The sequence below is a fragment of the Epinephelus moara genome, chromosome 16 (assembly GCF_006386435.1).
Source record: "Epinephelus moara isolate mb chromosome 16, YSFRI_EMoa_1.0, whole genome shotgun sequence".
Taxonomy (NCBI): domain Eukaryota; kingdom Metazoa; phylum Chordata; class Actinopteri; order Perciformes; family Serranidae; genus Epinephelus; species Epinephelus moara.
Window position 1 is genome coordinate 10,572,371 of NC_065521.1, and position 19,787 is coordinate 10,592,157.

Consider the following 19,787-nt stretch of genomic DNA (forward strand, 5'->3'; position numbering starts at 1 on the left):
AGCTGGATCTGTCGACACCTCCCCCTGCTGCGCCGCCACACCCATCTCAGCGCACCTCGGTCTGCCAAACTACCAAACTGAGCGCGCCTCGGGTTGCGCTGCTCGAAACTAGCTCTGCGCGGGGTTCGCCACCCTGCGCTGCGCTGGGAAACTAGAGCCCAGAAAGTCAATTTTCTGCGGTGGCTTTATAGTCTCTATCTTTTGGCCACAAAATGCCAATGAATGACTCTCTTACTGGTAGTCCAGACATCAAACGCCTGTGTCTGTATGACAGCAAAAGCGCTTTAACTTGTGGTGTGTCTGCTTGTATCCTTCTCTTTGTACTTCAGCTGTTCAGAGAGTGAGTGACATAGGAATTTCACGGTAATTCTCTATAATATTGCTGTACAGGACGCCTCTCTTCCTTCTCTACCTATCTGTTTGTCATTATTCAAAGACCTTGATCGAGCTAGGGCATATTTTATATTGCCTGACTTATATGCCTGACTTTTAAAGACTGTTAGATTGTTTATTGCTAAAAAAGATGTGTCCTATCTGTGATGCAATAAAAATATATTTTTCTTAACAAAATGTAAGGTAAAGTGATTCTATTATATTTTAGTGCCTTTATAAGAGTTTTAAACATATAGCCTACATATTTTGAGGATTATAATATCGTGAATCACAATCATTTTGGCCAAGATGATTGTGACATGAAATTGTCATATTGTCCCATGACAAGCGGATAGTAATGTCCAATCATAGTCATGCAGCGTGGACATTATGACCTGACACTTATCACTGTTACTCTGCTGATCATGCCCATGCAGTCTGATGCTGCAGCAGTTGACCTGACACTGTCCATGCTCTTCATGACAGAAGCTAAGTTTCCTGTGTTTGCTGCCGGCCTGCAACCACTCTAAGGAGAGCCTATTCACCTGATTTTGAATCGCCATTATGTTAGGGCTGGAGCTCTCTGTTTGAGGAATATGGACAGCACTTGCCACAAACACAAACACAAACACAAACACACACACACACACACACACACACACACACACCTACACATGTACCACTAAACACAACAAACAGCACTGGGTGTAATGTGTCCTATTACAAAATAAATTCTTATGCCAAGTCAAGACAACAATTTTTTAATTTGGCGTTCCAGATCTTTTATTTTGTGTGGAAAAAAGAAGGAAGCCAATGTCGTAAATGAGAATATGAATCAATGAGTGAAAATGAACAAACAAACAAAAAAACATTATTGTACGATCAGTCAACAATAGGCAGGACTTGACCAATCAGATTCGACTATGTAAATTCTTATTTGGGGACAGCCCTTTTTATTCACACACAGTGCTCATGTGTGTTACCAATCTTGCTATCCTATAAAGGTTGCCTAACCAGATGGCTTTCTTATTGGTTCATGATCAGCCGATGGTTTTCAATAGTTCAGCTGTTGAATTCATGCTTAAATCACATACTGTATCTACTATGACAAAATTCTATACAGAACTTAACCAAAACCTCCATTTCAGGTGGCCTCAGCCCGAATGAGATATGAAAGCAACGATAAAAGAGGCCAAGGACAAAATTGATGTACTCACCCAGCATTAGGAGGCTCACATACACAGCCATGATGGGCACCATATTGCCTGGATACACAGACACCAGGCTGTCTCTCTGGCTGTAACAAACAGACACAATATATTTCAGAGAGTGACAATACTGTATTCATCCCAGGTCATCAACATTGGCAGTTTACATTTTAAATAAGAGGTATTGCTACAACAAATGTTTCTGAAAATTGACAACAAATTAAGAAGAAACTGAAAGTGATTCTTTCCATTAACCCTAAGTGCTATGCACTATCTGCCAATGTCAGATGAGATACAGGTCTTAACAATGTTTGTTTACAGTAAATATTATTATTACTATTGTGTTTGCAAAGTGTTATGGTAATGGCTGGTGCTAGAATACTACTCAGGATGATAACTGGAAAACTGTCGCTGTTATGTAGTAGGTCAACGGTTTCCTTTAAGGCAGAAGGGTCTTGATTATGTTGTGATGCCAAACAGAGAAAAGGCCTCTTGTGTACTTAGGCTCCACAAACATAGACATCTGCTCACTGAATAGGACAGACCACCGTGTACGGTATGTGTGTTTTTGTGTGTGTAGGTACACACATTGACAGGTGAGAACAGACATTGTTCATGTCACACGCACTAAACCAATCTGACCTCAGTAACAAATAAAAGTGGTTACAGGAAGGTAAGAGGACAAACTAAATGAGAAGACTGTTTTCACTGCCAGGATTGCTTTTGCAAGTTAAATAAGCCATTTTACTCAGAGAATGAAGTGCTTTGTTGTCTAACAAAACAAACAAAAAAACAAAAAACGAGTCAAATGTCTTTAATTTTAAAGAATTTCTCAAATAGCTTAACCTGACTCATTAATCTAGGTTCATGATCTAAAGCTGGTCTCTGCTGGAAGCATTTTTCACACTCTGCTTGGCAATAAGAGGTCAATGCGGCCCCACGCTCACACTGTCAAAAGCAGAGGCACTGAGGAGGGACTCTACAATGTCTCAACACTCAGTTCAAAAGATTTACATGTGTATTAAGTTGTTGACTGCATCCACAACAATAAGGTATTTGTCTTCTTGATACGTAACATATATAATGGCTGAATAAACTTGTATCCCAACTTCCAGTGTAAAACTGTATGCTAATATTTCCTTTAACGTTGAGGGACACAGTTTGCTTCATCACTATTCAAACTAAATTAATTTTGTTAGTAAATCAAATGTTTCTTTTTGATTTGAGATAATTCTCCTGCTTCTAACACCAAAATAAATCCTTAAAAAAATCTATTGGATTAAGTAAAAAGCAGTCAGAGAGCAAAGGCCATTCTGGCAGACTCTGAACACCCTCTTCACCCTCTACAGTTCGACTGCTGCCATCAGGGAGGAGGAACATGTTCCGCATGGCCAAATCAAACAGAATATCTGAGATCATTTGTTCCCTCAGCTAATGAGTTTTTCAATAAGCTGTGAGCTGAGTTGCTATTGCATATTTTAACAAAGAATGGATGGACTCTTGGTGCTTTGGTAGCTCACAGCAATTTGATTATCATGACATCTATTAAATCTTGTATGTATTCACTTTTGTTTATCTATTGTATGGTGTGTATGGGTTGTGTTGGCTGCTGTTTGCAAACCAATTGCCCATCAGGGGCATTAAAGACCACCCAGTCCAAAAAATGCATGCAAGAAAAGTAGGTGTTGTAGTTACATAGCTTTTACAAAACAAAAAGAGCAAAATATGATGTTCTCTGAGAAATGAACTAATTATTAGAGTGCTACAAAACATCTGGAGCACATGGAATGCGTCCCATGTCTTTTTTACCATTATAATCTTATTGTCCAGTCAGTGTGAGACAAGGGAGCAGGCTGACTCCAACCTTCTTTGTTTTTTTTTACACATTTGTGTTGTTTAAGTTAATCTTGCTTGTTGGTGGTTGATTGTTGCTAGATGGTTCAGGTTAGCTTCAATGTAAACTCCATTGCTTATAACCAGCTGGCAACGGACGTCTATATTATGTCAGAAAGACTTACATCGGACAGACGTTAAATTTTGGTTGGATTGAAAATCAGGTTGACAATATTTTAAATGCCTAACTACATAGAATTTCACATTATAAATGATATCTGTGCCTCTGTAGAAAACTGCAAAGCACATTTTTATGCAGATGACACAATTCTTTATGCTTGTGCACCACTGAGAGAGGAAGCTGTATCAAATCTTCAGTGTGCATTTGACTGCGTGCAGAAAATCCTTAAAAAAAAAAAAAACCTTATACTGTTTTTAAATTAACCTAAAACTAAATTCATGTTATTCACAAGGTCAAGGAAATGTGATGTTGATGCCTACTCCAACCGTTCCTTGAATGGCACCCACATTGCCACATGTTACAGATTACAAATACCTTGGCATCTGGCTAGATTTAAAACACACATGCTTAAGCTCACAGAGAAGGTGAGAATTAAATGGGGTGCATTGTACAGACTTTGGTCATGCTTCTATTTAGAAAATAGAAGGACAATTATTCAATCAACTATAATGTCAGTCTTAGATTATGGTGATATTGTGTCCAATCCACACTGAAATCCCTTGATACAGTCTACTGTAGTTCTCTCTGTTTTATTACTGGGGATGGTTTTAGAACATACCACTGTGATTGACGTTGTATGGACGTTAACATTATGATATTTTGCAGACGTTGTGTTATGTTCCCCATACCTTACCACTAAATGTTGTTATTCTATGTCAAGACACTTTTGAAGGCGTTGGATTTTAGTCATTTAATAACACAACTTAAAACCAACAAAATATCAACGTCAGTTGTGGTCAATATTACTTGCAAACTGACATAGGCATTAGACGTCCTGACATCAAATTTTGGTTACCCAATGTCACAACCAAATTTCAATCAAATATCAATGTCTAACAATGTTGTTGGTCTGCTGGTAAATTCCCAACACATTATATTAAGTTGTTAATTAATAACTGTTGGAGATAATTCAATACAAGTTCAAGTGCTGCTTCATGCACTGTCACGGCATTTTTAAAACAGAGACTTTTTATTTCTAAAGATGAAAGAACAGAGCGAGGACAAAAGTGAGGAAAAAATGCAGGAAGCAAAAGTGGAAATAGAGAAACATGGACAAAGAAAATGAAGTGCAATTGATTCAAGATTAAAAATATAGAGGAAAAGAGTCAGAAACTGAAGCTTCCCAGGACTCAGGTGACGTAGAGATGACACCAGCTATAAAATGATAGACAGATCTTTTGCAGTAATATCGGGGTTAACACTAGTACCAGTAACTTAAACACCACCACAGGCCTGTTGCAGAAGGGCAACTAGTAAATGATTTAACACAAGAATATTACAATACAACCTTCCTGCGTTTTACTTAATGAGATCTAAAAGCCGCTCAGAGACCTGAATATTGACATTTATGATCATAAAAAGCTTCAGTTATCACAGCAATAGTGAACATTTTTTAAATGAATGCCACAAGCCACTTACAAGAGAAGTGAATAACCACCCGCTGCACTGTTAAACTACGACACCATTGTTACATTTTAACAGCTAAACAGTTAAAAGAGCTTACAGTTTAGCCAAGGGTGACCTACAGAGGTGGTGACAGCATAAGGTCACTTTTAATCAAAAATCTTCACTAACTAATCCACCAAAATCACAACAATATAGAGAGAGTTTCAGCTGATGTTACAAAAAATAAGCAAAACACTGAGAAAACAACGCAGCAAAAGTGAAATATTCATAATCAATCCAGCATTATAACTAATTCTAGCTTCATACTCACACAGCCACAGATCACCTCACTCTCCCCTGCACTGCGTGGTCAAAATTGCTCAGTCCGTACGCCAATTTCGTCTGACAGTGTGTGTAGAGTCCCGTATCAGTGTGCACGTGAGTAGCCCCTGAACCCCAATGTGTATATTTACGCGTGCATGCACATGTGTGGTGTGTATGTGCGCCAGAATGTGTAAAACAAACTTGAAAGCCCAACTGACGGCAGCGATGTAAAAACAGAGGGAACGCCGCCGGCCAATGGGAATACAGAGTGCAGGACCCCCCTTCATTCCTCTCCTCCCTCTGGCTCCCTCCGTTTCGCCCTCCCTCGTTCCCTCCAGCTCGTCACTGGGGCACTGGGGTGAATGGACAGCTATTCTTATTCTAATGCCTCTGTCACTCTGAGGGCCACTGGCTGAAAGAGGGGAATGGTCTCCAGGCTTTTGGAATGCACCACCCCTTTCTTCTGGACACTGAGGGAGAGTGAAGAGCGAGAGAGGAGGCCAGAGAGAGAGAGAGAGAGAGAGAGAGAGAGAGAGATGGTTAGAAGAAGAAGAGAGAGAAGAGAGGAGGATGAAGGGAGGAGAACACCCACTGGAGAAGGCAAAGAGGAAAGAAGAAGCAAGAACTGACACTGTCGGGGACACATATTGGCTCTTCGGGGTAAACTAGGCCACAGAGCTTCAGTGCAGCACCACCACATAACACCACTTTCATGGCGTAGCAAGAGGAGCTAACCAACAGATGAACACTTCACCTCTACTCTGACCAACCCCAACTCGCTCTCTGCACTGAAACTGCACTCTCACATAACAGGGCTATGTTGACATTTTGGGAAATACTGGCACTTGCTTCCTGATGGAGAGTTAGATGAGAAGATTTGTAATGCTGTCATGTGTGTATGTGCAGTGTTTCCCCTCAGAGTTTTTCCAGCAGCATGCTGACGTGCCTGACTTTTATTTTGTGCCACTGTACAATACTGAACATGTTCACTGAAATGAGACGAGCTTTAGACATATATTTTTACACAATTGTAGATGTCACCTAATACAAATACAAGTTACCTACATAAAATTGTATCCAAATAAATCAAGACATTTTTGAGTAATGACATTAAAACCAAAAATTGTGACAATAGCCCTTGGTCTCCCCAAATCAACCCTGCGTTTCCAGTCACAGACAAAACAGCTCAAGTCCTTGATAAATGAAGATATCAAAGAGCTGGTACACATAAAGACGCTATGTCTGTCGTGTGGGAACAATACAGGACAAAACATAGCTACATGCGTACAATGTCAAGAAACAGCCGAGTGTATCGCAGCCTCCACAGAACTGTTCAGTGCAGTGTGTGTGTGTGAGCTGGACGTCAGGTTAGCAGTAAACGATGAATGTAACAGTGTTCAGTGTAAGCTACAGTTTTTAAGACCAGTGCAGTTATTTTAGCAGTGTGTAAAGAACTTTTCTTGTGAGTTTTCCGTCATCTGATCAGCTTTTCCGATCAGTCTTCAAACTATTTAGAACAAATAGTCGTCTATAACATTCGGTGGCTGATTGATCGGAGCACTCTTATCTGGGGCTGTCAGATTTATTATCCTGGCTTGTCCTTGACTCTGGCTGCTTAGAGACAACAAGTAGAGACAACCATTTCATTACATATGGGGAGATTTTCAAATTGCAGTGGCACTAATCATTAAGCAGTGGTGCTGCGCCACTGCTAATAAAAAAAAGGGGAAACAGCGGTATGTAAATATAAAGCTAATGCAAGCTGCTAGTTAGCTTAGCTAAGTTTTTGTACCAATTAAACAAATGAGATTTTATAACTTGTTGATTTCAGAGCTTTAGCAGAGGTGGTGGGCATATTTTGACACTGATGGGATAGAGCCAAGCTAGCTGCTAACCCGCTGTTTACAGTTTTGTTCTAAGCTAAGCTAACTGGCAGTAGCTTCATATTTTACGAACAGACATGAGAGTGGTTTCAATCTTCTCATCTCACCCTACACAAGAAAGTGAATAGGTGTATTTCCCAAAGCGTCCAACTATATGTGCTGAAATTTAGTGAAATATCTCTATTTCACAATTTTATTCAAGTTCAGCATGTGAATTTGTGCAGTTTCATCTTTGTCACCTTTGATTCAACTGAAAAACAAAGGGTGTGCGATATTAGCGAGGTTGAGGCATCAGAACAGGGCCATGGAGGTCAACTCTATTCAAAAATTCAAAAGGCTGGAGCAATTGCTGTTTTGACTAGACTAGAGAAAAGAAAGAGTAAGAAGTGAATGGGTGTGTGTTTGTGCCCATGCATATAAGATGTATGTGTGGGTCTATGTGTGGGTCATGGGCATGCATGTGTGTGATTCAGGCTCAGCAACTAAAAAACTGCAAAGAGACAGAACAAAGCAGCGTTCACATTTACAGCTCTCTGGTGATATGACCTTTGACCTCTGCTAAAGAGAGAGATGAAGAGGCTGACTCAACATGTCACAGAGCAGCCAACCACTGAAGAGGCCACGGGAGCTACTGGTGCAAGTTCTAGGCTAGATGGCTCAATGCACATGCTGCAGGAAGCTTTTCTCATTTGCACTCTCATTCACTTTGTTCTGTACTTGGTAATTTAATTCTGACCTCTGAGACAGCCAAGATATCCTCCTGGTGAATAAATGTTACACCTCCTCCAAAATGACTGTTATCACACAGACAAAGAGGGAACTCTTGAGCAAAGAATGATTCAAATATATCCAAATTTAATATTCTTGCAGGCAATCCAGTCTGCATTAGGTACTTTGGGTTTTTACTACAAGATTTACTTAACTTAAATGTTCAAAAATCACTTTATTTTCCTCATACTGTCTGTGGGGGAACACCTGTTTGATGCACTCAGTTTTAGTGACTGACTCTTTAAACCCCCCTCCTGAAAAAGCCCAGTCTCCTCTGATCGGTTAGTGTTTCCAGGTCTTCCATATCTGCATTCTCCAGGTATCTGGACCATCACTGCAGCTGGAGAATGACTGTAACACAGCATAGCAGCACTTTCTACCGTGATAAATCACCAATAAATGCTTCTAAAGTAAACTCTTCACAACTGAACATGTTCCTACATATAACAATATTCACATCAGTTTCATGTTTATAGTTTCTCTCATTTCTCCTACTTGCTTTTGTATATTATTAGTCATGGCTACCTTTAGTTTCTCTGTTCCATTTTTCCTGCCATTTCTTAATTATATTTTCTTCTGATTTTTTAGTGGGGACTTCTGCATATTTGTCTGCCGGTTCACTCCCCTTTACCCCTTCCCTCCTGTGCAGGAATCCAGATGAATTTCACTAATACTCCGGCTTTCTCAATTCTGAAGACATCTTGAGCTACTTGTGTTCGGAGTGTTGCAGAGGAGAGACACACACTGGTATGTGTCATGTAATGCAACTTAACCCTATATCGATATAAACGGTGTTGTCTAAATTTAGATCTTGCTTGAAAATATAGATATACTACATAGTCGTCATGTCACCCAGCCCTTTGTTGAGTATGTGACAAATAAAAACTTGAAATTTGAAACATGGTGAGATCCAGGTTTATAGTAAAAAAAAATACTGTGCAATTAAAATGAATCAAATGAGAAAGGGCAGAGTGCACCTGGTTAGCCTAGACCTTGAACAAAGACTTTGACGCAAAAGCCCACAGACACAATCCTAACAAGAAGATACGAGGAAACCTGCAGAAAGTTCAGTTACACCACTATAACTTCTGTGCACAGTCAGACAAAGCTAAGAAATCTCGAGACACTAGTCCAAACAATCCCAGGCTCCCATATCCTTGAACACAATAACACGATAAGCTTGACTCTGTGTGTCTGAGTTTGTGTACACATCAAATGAAGGGCTTCAGACTGAGCTACCGCACACACACTGCTAATACGCTGCAGCTTGGCACACTGCTGTTAAAGCACTGTAAAACAAGGCCGGGCTGGCAACGGGATCAGATCATACAGATGAGCTCATGGAGGAAGTCTGTTTCGATTATAGAGACAGGTGACTCAGTAATTAGAGCTGCTGCTACCTGCACCACTGTGAGGGGAAATATGTACAGTCATCTCAACAATGCAAGGCATAAAAACAAAAGAGAAACCAACAGAAATTACAAAAAAATGCAAATGACAAACAAAGAGCAATTCACTTTGCTAAATACACTATAAACAGTAAGTGTCTCACTTGCATGCAGCTTTACTACAGTGTGATAAATATACCTGCAAGTGTGTAGCTATAAGCTGTAACAGGTGAAGTACATATATGTATCAAAGAAGACCAGGTACCTGGTTACAAACCAACCTTTGACACCAAAAAACAACAGCAGCAATACTCTAGTCATATAAGAAAGTGGCATGGGACCTTAAATAGATATCACAGATATGAAATACTTTTCAGTGCTGCTCAGCTGAAAAGTCAGTTCCACCTTTAAATACTATTGCTCTGCTCAACAAATCCAAGCAAACTTGCAAAATCCGTACAACTGAGAAATAGAGATGACATAAATCAATGCTACTTCCTGTGTGACTTTCATTTCTAGTTTTATTGCTTCCACACTTCCACAGTCTACCACACCTTGGAATGAATCTTTTGCTGGATCCACCTTTACCCTAATTCAGTTACTGATTTACTATATTGTCGAAAACGACTTTCAGCCAACAGACTGGATAAGAACTTGCTGCACTCAGCTATGGGGTATATATTGCTGTACAGTCCCCTTCCCACTAGACAAAACAAACAAACAAACAAAAAAAACCGCTAACACCCACTAACATGTAGCTTTTTTCTTTAATAGCAAAGTTAACAATCTGCATTCATTCCCGGGACAAATGACTCTGCAGTAGTCACAGGTATTTATCAGCTTCAGCTCCAATCAGAAGTGATGGTAACATGATAACTGGGTGGGCATGATCATTTTTGTTGTTTCCGCTGCAATGCACAATACAGGCTTGTCGCTTTTTTCGCTAACTATTGTGACCCTTTGTCATGCCAGCCACATAGTCCGGCCAACTCCTTCTAAGCAGCACTCAAATATTGTTCCACATTAGTCGTCACTTTGATTGAAAGACAGACTGACTAAAGTAAGCACCATTTTCACTAGGGGTGGGAATCATCAGAGGATCCTCGATATTATATTATCATGATACATAAGTCACGATACAACATTTTTGCAATCTTAAATATGTTGCGATATATTGCAGTTTATTCCTTTTTTCCAACTGTAATATGATATTGCCACATAAAAATATTGCGATACTATGCTGTATTGATTTTTCCCACACCCCTAATTTTCACTGGCCTCTATGCTACTTACTACTGTTTACTAACCCTGTTTTCTTGCATGTTTGGCGTCAAACTTGACACGCCAGTGAAAAAACACAAAGCCATAAAGCTGGTATCAAAAGTGACATTCAGCACTGACAGTTACAGTATCCTAAAAACAGTCAATTGTAGCATACTTTGCAAATACTTTGTAGGGTTTTGAACTAACTCTTTCTGCAATGCCTGCAAACTTAGTCTCCCAGGTTGTGCAGATCTGAACCTTGTTATGTACATCTCTTTCCAGTGATGCTATTACGCTGCTTTATGACTGCTTTAATGTACTGTATAACAACTGTGAACAACTATTAAAGCAGAGTGGAACTGCAATGGCTCATAAGGGCTTCTGAGTGGAGTCTGCGTTTTCTTCCCCTGTCAGTGTGGGTTTTCTCTGGGTACTCCGGCTTCCTCCCACAGTCCAAAGACATGTAGGTTGGTGAATGGCTCTATGTGTCAGCCCTGTGATAGTCTGGCGACCTGTCCAAGGTGTACCCTGCCACTCGCCTAATGTCAGCTGGGATAGGCTCCAGCCCCCCTGTGACCCTCAACAGAGAATGAAAGGATGAATAAATGAATGGAACTGCTATGATGAATTCACACCCTCTGATGCTGTGCTTACATTCATAAGTGAAAACCTCAAAACTGCACAATTTATTCTCAGAAAATCAAGCACTTCATATTAGCAGCATTTAAAAGTCTACATTAAATGTGTTTACAAAGACATTGTCACACTTTGGAAAATCAGCCTTCTTGCATAAGTTGCAAATATTCTTTTGTTTAATGCTCTCCGTCTATTTCAAAAATAAGAATATACTTTAAGTATACTGTCTCTCCACTTTCAAATCCCATCTCAAAACTCACCTCTTTCAAATAGTATACTCAGTTTGACTCCCATCAACCTAGCCACACACATCCACAATTTACACAGAATTTTATTCACTGTAAACTTGCTTTGCTATTGATATTTTACTTTATACATTTATTTTTTAATTTATGTTACTTTATTCCTTACCTCGTTGACTTTTTATATGCTGTTGTTTTCTCTATCTTTGCCTGTCAGGTGACCTTGAGTGTTGTGAAAGGCACCTATAAATAAAATGTAGAATTATTTTTACCTTAAGTTAGATGTGATCATTTCTTCATGGGAATGACTCAGTTCTTTCAACACTCCAGATGCTTCATTACACATTTGCACTGCATTGCCAAAAAATGAGTCAAAGCAGACAGTCGCTAATTACTGTAACACACTATGAAACCACAATAAGCGTTCTCCTTAAATAAGACAGAGTGGAAATTGCTTCTAGGCTTTATTAAATTATGTGGGGTAAAACACCATCTCAGTAGGTTCTAATGATTGTAACTCTCTTACAGAGAAGGTAGCCCTAGTCTATGCCACTAGATTCAACAAACCCTGAAGAAACACCTATGACCTGAACTCTACAGGGAAAGCACTGGCAGACACCAACTAATATGATAAGATCCCACAGCAAACAATTATCTCTCTACCAGTCAACAGGGTTGACATCAACCATCTGCTTGATTTGGTGGAGAGAGACCACCCACACACCCAAACACATCTTTAATTAAAGGGATTTAATTTAACCATAGTATCAAACAAGGAAACAACTTCCCTTCAAACAACTTCCTAATCCACTACATACATTGTCAGATAATCACCTATGGAGCCAAAGGAAATCTCATGATACTGTCTGGATACCTCAGTTTCTGCTGGCATCTTACAGTCAAACAAAGATTAACATCAAAGATAATTCTCCATTTCAGGTGTGCAAAGAGAGTTAAATCTTCCAGTGTGAGGGGCACAACAGACTGTCACTGCTATTGACCCAAACCTCAAATAAGACACACCTAATACCATCAACTCAAACCTTTGTTCCACACCACCTATGTACACACACAACAGAAAGGAAAGTCTGTCTGTGCATTCCTGTTCATGCACAACCAGCGCACTTTGTTTTTTCCGATGTTATGCCCTCTTATTTCACCCAACAACAACACTCTGTATCAGATCTTCCATGAAATCAGCTGCATGGTTTAGGGTCTTAAATGGTTTATCACAGAAATTAATCTTTAACTAAGCACAGAGGGACACACCCGAGAGACCAACTAAAAGGCTCATGCAAGGGCTGACCAGACAGTAGCCAGTGAGGAGCCTTTAAGGTGACTACATTCAGTGCAGACACATTAACCAACACAATTACCATATTCATGTTTGAACTAGAAAGCCAGAGAAGCAGTAGGTGAGAGGTGGAGGTGAACAGGGCAACTCTGGGTTGTCAGCATTAAGTCCTGAGGAGAAGGTCAGTGAGGTGCAGATGAGCCAGGCAGAGCTTTAGCCGAGGCCAGAACATGAAAGTGGAGCAATGGTACACTGACACTGCTTATGTCATCATAGCTTAGACAGCATATGGGCATTTTCACTATTTAGAAGAGAAAGAACTTGTCAGAAATCTGTAAAATGACTAAATGTGTGTGTGAAACTCCAGAACTGCTGTTTACCTGCACTAACAATTTGCACTTGAAACGACTAAAGATGTCATTTGTAATTGGAAAAGCAGAGGGGCAATCAGTACACAGAGAAGTTTCCTGCCGATATCAAAGAAAGGCGGGACATTTGGCCGACTTTTTCAGTGACACAAAAAAAAGGAAATTGCATTTCCTGTTATTGATGAGACAATCTGTGGTGTGATTCGCATGCCATCAGCCATTTCCAGTGTAAATATCCCCTCTGTATGAGAATGTGTGTGTTTGTGAGCACTGGAGAGGGGAAAAGACACACTTACAGAGGCAGAGATTTGTGTTACATCCTGAGAGTTAATTGGCAGTGATTGCAGCTTATCAGACTAGCTGACAGACATAAAAAAAAGACATTTCACGTTGTGTGGAGAAACCCATGATTTACTGCATTTTTCTAGCATTTTTTAGAAGCCAAATTAGTTCTGTCACATTCCTCTTGACATTAAAGGGACTGTTCGTCCGTAAATCAAAAATACACATTTTTCCACTTTGCTGTAAAGCCATTTATCAATCTGGTTTGAACTACACCCATCAAACATATCACTGTGCAGAAGGAGGCTCAGCTCAGGAGGATGCCATTAATGTCTTGTGCTATCGCGAGCCTCTCATCCATAAGTAGATGCATGCTTCCTTTTGTGCAGTGATATGGTTGATGGGTGTAGTTCAGCTCCAAAAGCCGAGTGTCATCTAGTTCTATTATACCAGAGAGCAGGCAGACATCTCTACAGCCAATATCTCCAACACTCTGCAACTCAACAAAAAACAATCTAGACTGATAATTAGCAAAACAGGTAACAGGAAAAGTATATGTTTTTGGCTTTTAGGGGGAATTATCCCTGTAGGGTGTTTGTGTTTCGATGTTGTCAAATTAATACCAAGGTTTACAGCCATTCCTCTACATAAAATATGGCAGCTTTCAAATGTCAGGTCGCTGAGATAGAGAAAGAGAGAGAAAAAAAGACGTACAGAAATTTTTATAAAAACTAAAGTGCTGCATTTTTTAAATCATTTAAGAATATTTTCTCAACGACACAAACAGAAAACTCTTACTTTAGTGACCAAGTTATGCAATTAACAGCAAATTTATTAAAGAATTGACCTTATTCAATCATTTTGATATAGCCAATTTATGCTAAAACTATTAGTGGATTAACTAGGGCTATAAATGGATACTTCTCCAGCTGCTGATTAGACTAAGTAAACAATATAAAGATATCAATCTGACCATTTTCACACTTTCTACACTTCAGAATCAGAAAAGCTTTATTGTCTGTTGTGACAGAAAATTGTCTTAGACGTTGCTCATACAACAAACAACACAGAAACACACAATTCCTAAAAACCTAGTGAGATAAGAGAATACTGAAGCATAAATAATTTATACAGAGTTTAAGAAAAACTCTAAAATGTGCAACGTGGTAAAGTTCTTAATAAATAATTAAAACAAAGGTCAAGTATTTCCTAATAATGCAAATTATCATTGGTTGTAGACACTACAAGAAAGGAGCAGAGGAGACAGACATGAAAAAAGAGGCATCCTTCTTGTCAGTGTGCTGCAAACAAGGAGTTGATTTATATCAGGGGACCTGATTATGAGTGTCTCAGCCTGCAGAGGCCCTAACAGAGGCTCAGATATCAAAGACACACTGATAGAGCACAAGGTAGCCGACGGCAGCCAGAGGTCTTTAGAAAGGCCTCCTGATGTATAGATTATCCAAGCACAGAGGCAAACACACCACACTTATACGGAAGCACATCCTTCTACACACACACACACACTCCCACCCGATCTCTGCCTTCGCCCACCTTCTCAGCCCAAATCACCAGTGAGATTAAACCAATTCTTTCTAAAACAAAAATGGAGCAACTGAAACAAAAATGGAGCATCTGAGAAGCCATCACATAGAAAAACAATACCTCCATCATGCCAACAGCTGAACATTCACACCTATGTTTAAAGGACTACACCACTGGCAATGTAACACCAATTTACTTAGAGCTTTAATTACAGACAACCTTTACCAGTTCATACAAACAGCGCTGTCATTTTTAAATGCATTTTTCTACCCACTGATTTCAGATAATTACAATACAATATCAAAATCAATTCACAGAGATGTGAAACTTGCTTCACATTGCTAATGCATCATAATAAAACACATCTGCACTGGTATGCATTTCTGTTAAGGTTACTTCATTTTAGAGTTTAATAGTGTGAATTGCAGAGTGATCTGTGAATCCCTCCTGTTGGTGCGTTTAACTGCTAAGGATAGCTGTACCTCTTGTCTTAGAGTTAAAATTTAGCTGTACCTCTTGTCTAAGAGTTAAAATTTGAGTAAAAAATATGCCCTATCCAGGGTGTACTGAGATATTGTTGGTCCACTGTACGCAGATGTGTCTCTTGTAAAAATGAAATATCTGTTTTTAAGTGTTTCAAACGAGAAAAAACCTTTGCACGTTTCACCTGACTATGCATACCCCTCACATTTCATGAAATAATTCTAACAGAACGTCCAGTTTTCCCTCTATTTGAACTATCTGTCATACCAATCTAATATCAAAAGATGTGTATAACAATATTAAAATATGAAAAACAATATTGTGCATGCATGTGGACATGGATAATATTAAAATATGAAAAACAATATTGTGCATGCATGTGGACATGGATAAGTAAGCATAAAAAAAAAAAGAAAAGAAAAAAAAGGGTCGTCCCGCTTTCAGAACGTGCACATACATACACGCATGAGTGAATGTCTGACAACAGACCTGCACCATATGAGTCACACAGATTTTCCTTCATAAGCTATTATATTTTAAACTCAGTAGAGAATACAAAAATGATTAGACATGAATGCTGTAAAAACTGTCATATATTTGATGGCTGTATCACAGTAGAAGAAAATTTTAGCTACACTCAGCACATAAACACTCCATTTCTATCCAATCCAATGTGTGTGCTATCATTGGATGCTCAGGGCTGAAAACTGACACACTGCTTAGTAAACAAAAAGTATTTGGCATAGAAGTAACAAAGTAATGACACTACAAACAGTGAACAGCATGATGAGGAGCTCAGATGAGTAGACAGTTCCACTTTCTACAGAAAACTATTGTAGCGCATTAGTTTGAGCAACTAAGGAAGAACCAGTGCTGAGGCGAGCACAGTGCGAAACGGAAAGGACTTGAATGGGGGACACTGCCACTACATCATCGAATCAACCAGAACTCCAGCCTCTGAAGCCAGCAGATGGCAGCTGGTGGTGTGGTAGTAATACATGACAAACTATACTACCCAAAACACAGTGTTTGTGCTAAATGAGAAATTTTGAATAGCTTTTGGAGGAGTTTGAGCGAGGCATCAATGCAGTGGACTAACTTAGAGTAAATGTTTGACAGGCCATCCTGGTTTCCTTGCTGTGTGCCTCACTTGCAGGTACATAGTACAGTTATCAAAGTTGTGCATCCCTCCAAACTAGAATGTTTTGGTCAGAAATGTGTTGTGCTTTCCATAGCAGAGTCTGTCTTATCAGAACTACCTGTAGGTGGGACATCTGTTGTGCTCGCCGGTCCAATCAAACTACACAAAAGTAATGTATACTGTATCTCCGCCTGGAAAATGCTCCTACAATAAAATATTGTCTTTTGAGCAATACTGTGACTTACAAGTACTTATATTAACACTTGGGCTACATATTTATATGTGTATGTTTGTGTTGGCAAGCTGAATTTAAAGGTGGGTGTATCACCTGAACATTTAATTTTAAACATTAAAACAATTCGGTAAAATATTACAAAAGCTCAAACATGGCTGCATGCTTTGTGAAATTACTAGTATTAAGAAAAGGTGCAAGCAGATAGTATTGATTTGTCTAAATTATGCAACACCTGTGATGTGGTCCTTTGTGAAAATGAACATACAGTACATGTCATCACAACTGAGCGTCATTGGTCAATGTACAGTCAATTAATAAAGAGGAAAAGCAGCCTCCAATCAGTGTCCCTCTCTCCCAGATAGCCAGTTCTACCAGTCTGAGCAACTCGTGGATCCTCTTAACCCTTCAGGTTAAAGTTGATCTTAACAATGGGGCAAAAGGCCAGGTCCTTGAGCTGATTAAAGCTAGACTAAACCTACAAGGGCCATGGGAACATGGACCTCCAAACACACGTCTAATAACCCTGACAAGTGAAAAGAAATCAGTAACAATATGACATTCTTAAGTTCAAGGAGAAATACTGAGAATTCTCAAACTGTACCCCACTGAATAGTAAAATAAAGCTGTCTAGGTTTCTAAGAATGCCTCTCACCTAAAAAGCCCCAATTAGGAGAGCCTGTTTTCAGGGTCACACCTAGATATATATTTATTACATCATGTGAGCACAAGGGAACAAGTTTTGAAGAAACAACACACCACTGTCTCAATGAAATTCCTTGTTCTTCACCTGCAGCAAAAACAAATCATTCAAACCATTTTCTGATGGTGAATCTGAGCTCTGCACTCCATTAATCTGTGCTGCTGGTTAATCTGGTAGGAATGTGTGCAACAGTGTCAGAAATCTGCCTCCCAGCCATGAGTGACCCACTGGTGTCAGTGAGAGAGCAGGCACACGCACACGCACACGCACGCGCACGCGCACGCACGCACACACACACACACACACACACACACACACACACATTCATCACTTGTCCTTTCTTCAACTCTTAAAGGAATACTTCATTTACAAAATGACCATTTGTAAATCAGTTATGCTAGTCATGACATGCTGCACTGAATGCATGTCTCCATGGAAAATGGCAGACATATTGATTTACTGATTGATAGGGGACCATGTTTGACAGCAAAACTATATTAAAACACCAATTTAGAAATTCTCACAAAACTCATGCAGTGTAATCCAAGTCTGGTTTATCAGTTGTATGCTCAGTACTTTCCAAACATGCATTTTCCATAAAGTGTTACTATTTAAAACTGAACTAAAAGTGAAACGTATCCATGCTCTCCAGACTCCAATACTAAGGTTTTTTTGTTTGTTTGTTTGTTTGTTTTTACAGAAAATGCATGTGTTCGAGTACTGAGCATACGACTGGATAAATGAGACCTGGATTATATTGCACAAATTATATGAAGTTTTTAACAGATGTTTTGATACAGTTTTGCTGTTGTTAAACATGTTCTCTAATCAATAAACAAATATGTCCACCATTTTCCATTGAGGAATGGGGGAAAAATCATTTTCTTCACAAATTCAAGGTAACACAGTATGACTACTTGATGTACAAATGGTCATTTTGTGGGTGGAGTATTTCTTTATCCTCAATTCTAGTTTCTTCATCACAAGTTAGAGAAAACGTCTTATCTTTTCTTTGACTTGGTCTAAAATGTGCCACAAAGAAAGTAAAAAAATATCTAACAACTTCTTCTCCTCTCTTCTCCCTCATTGAAAAATCCAGAATCTATAAATGTACAAGTATTCGTCATTTAAAAAGTTTAACCACTGGATGATGTCATGTTGTCTCCTGTAACTGTAAAGTCCATTCTCAGTGTATGTGCATTACACTGGTGTAGATTATATACTGGATTACAACTGGACCCCAAAGTAGTTGGGAGGCCACAAAATTAATGCACATCCTAACGCTGATATAAAGTAGGCCTAGGCACAATTCTTCCTTAAAGAGATGAAAGTAAAACAGCCTTGGTAGTGTCTGCACATACATCACTCTGTATAGTGGAGATCATACATCCAAGTGAAGTAATATTCATATATATTTTCCTGGTGATTTATTGGCTCTTAGTAAAGATAAATGTTCATAAGTAGGCTGCAATACTCAGCTGAACCAGATATCCAAGGCTGTAGGCTAGACTGAACCACCTGCTGTCTGGCTGGCCAAACCTGCAGGACATTTATAACAACTGCTTTGTCCAAATTTAACTGCTACTGTTTGTTTTTTTAATGATACAATCATGTCAATACTAACGTTTGTGACTGTCTTTATTTTGACAAAAGCCTTTCAAAGAAGCAAAGTGTGGTCTTTGGTTACAAACATTTTCTTTAGGCTAAATCTAGCTAACAAGTGGTCCACGAACGTTACATGAATATGACAGCAAGCTAACGTTAACAGCCCGAAAGATAAATTAGCCTAGCATAAAAAAAAAACAAAGCGCGCTAAAGTCCGTTAAAAGTCACCTTTCTACATCCTTATAGGAACATTACAGAAGTATCATGGGGCACAGGTTACAGTAAAATGGTTCATACAAACTCTCTTTACAGAGACAGCCGCAGAAAGCCGCTGCCCCTGCAGGAATATTACGGTAATATACTGTAACGCACAACAGTGATTTTGTATTGTTTGACTGAGGTGTGGTCTCGAGACAAATGTTAGCAAAGACGGAGGAAGGAAAAGATGGAGAGCTCACCTGCTCGGTAGTTTTCTGCGACTCCCCTCTCTCCCTCTCTTTCTGCCTCTCTCTCTCACACACACACAGAGTAACTTTCCCACGCTCTCCTTCTCTCACACATATACACACACCCACACACGCGCCGTCCCG

The 19,787-nt window shown here is 39.4% G+C and overlaps 1 protein-coding gene across 3 annotated transcripts in view; it reads right to left on the bottom strand.

Moving 5' to 3' along the window:
* Positions 1–19,787, bottom strand: part of lamb2l (laminin, beta 2-like) — a 73,701-nt gene extending 53,914 nt beyond the window's left edge. Inside the window, exons 1-2 of one of the 3 annotated variants that reach the window (XM_050065850.1) lie at positions 19,656–19,787; positions 1,590–1,669 (exon numbers count right to left, since the gene is read on the bottom strand). In XM_050065850.1, coding sequence (XP_049921807.1) covers positions 1,590–1,632 — 43 coding nt within the window. In that variant the 5' untranslated portion in view covers positions 1,633–1,669; positions 19,656–19,787. The other 2 variants (XM_050065851.1, XM_050065849.1) reach the window with 2 other exon arrangements.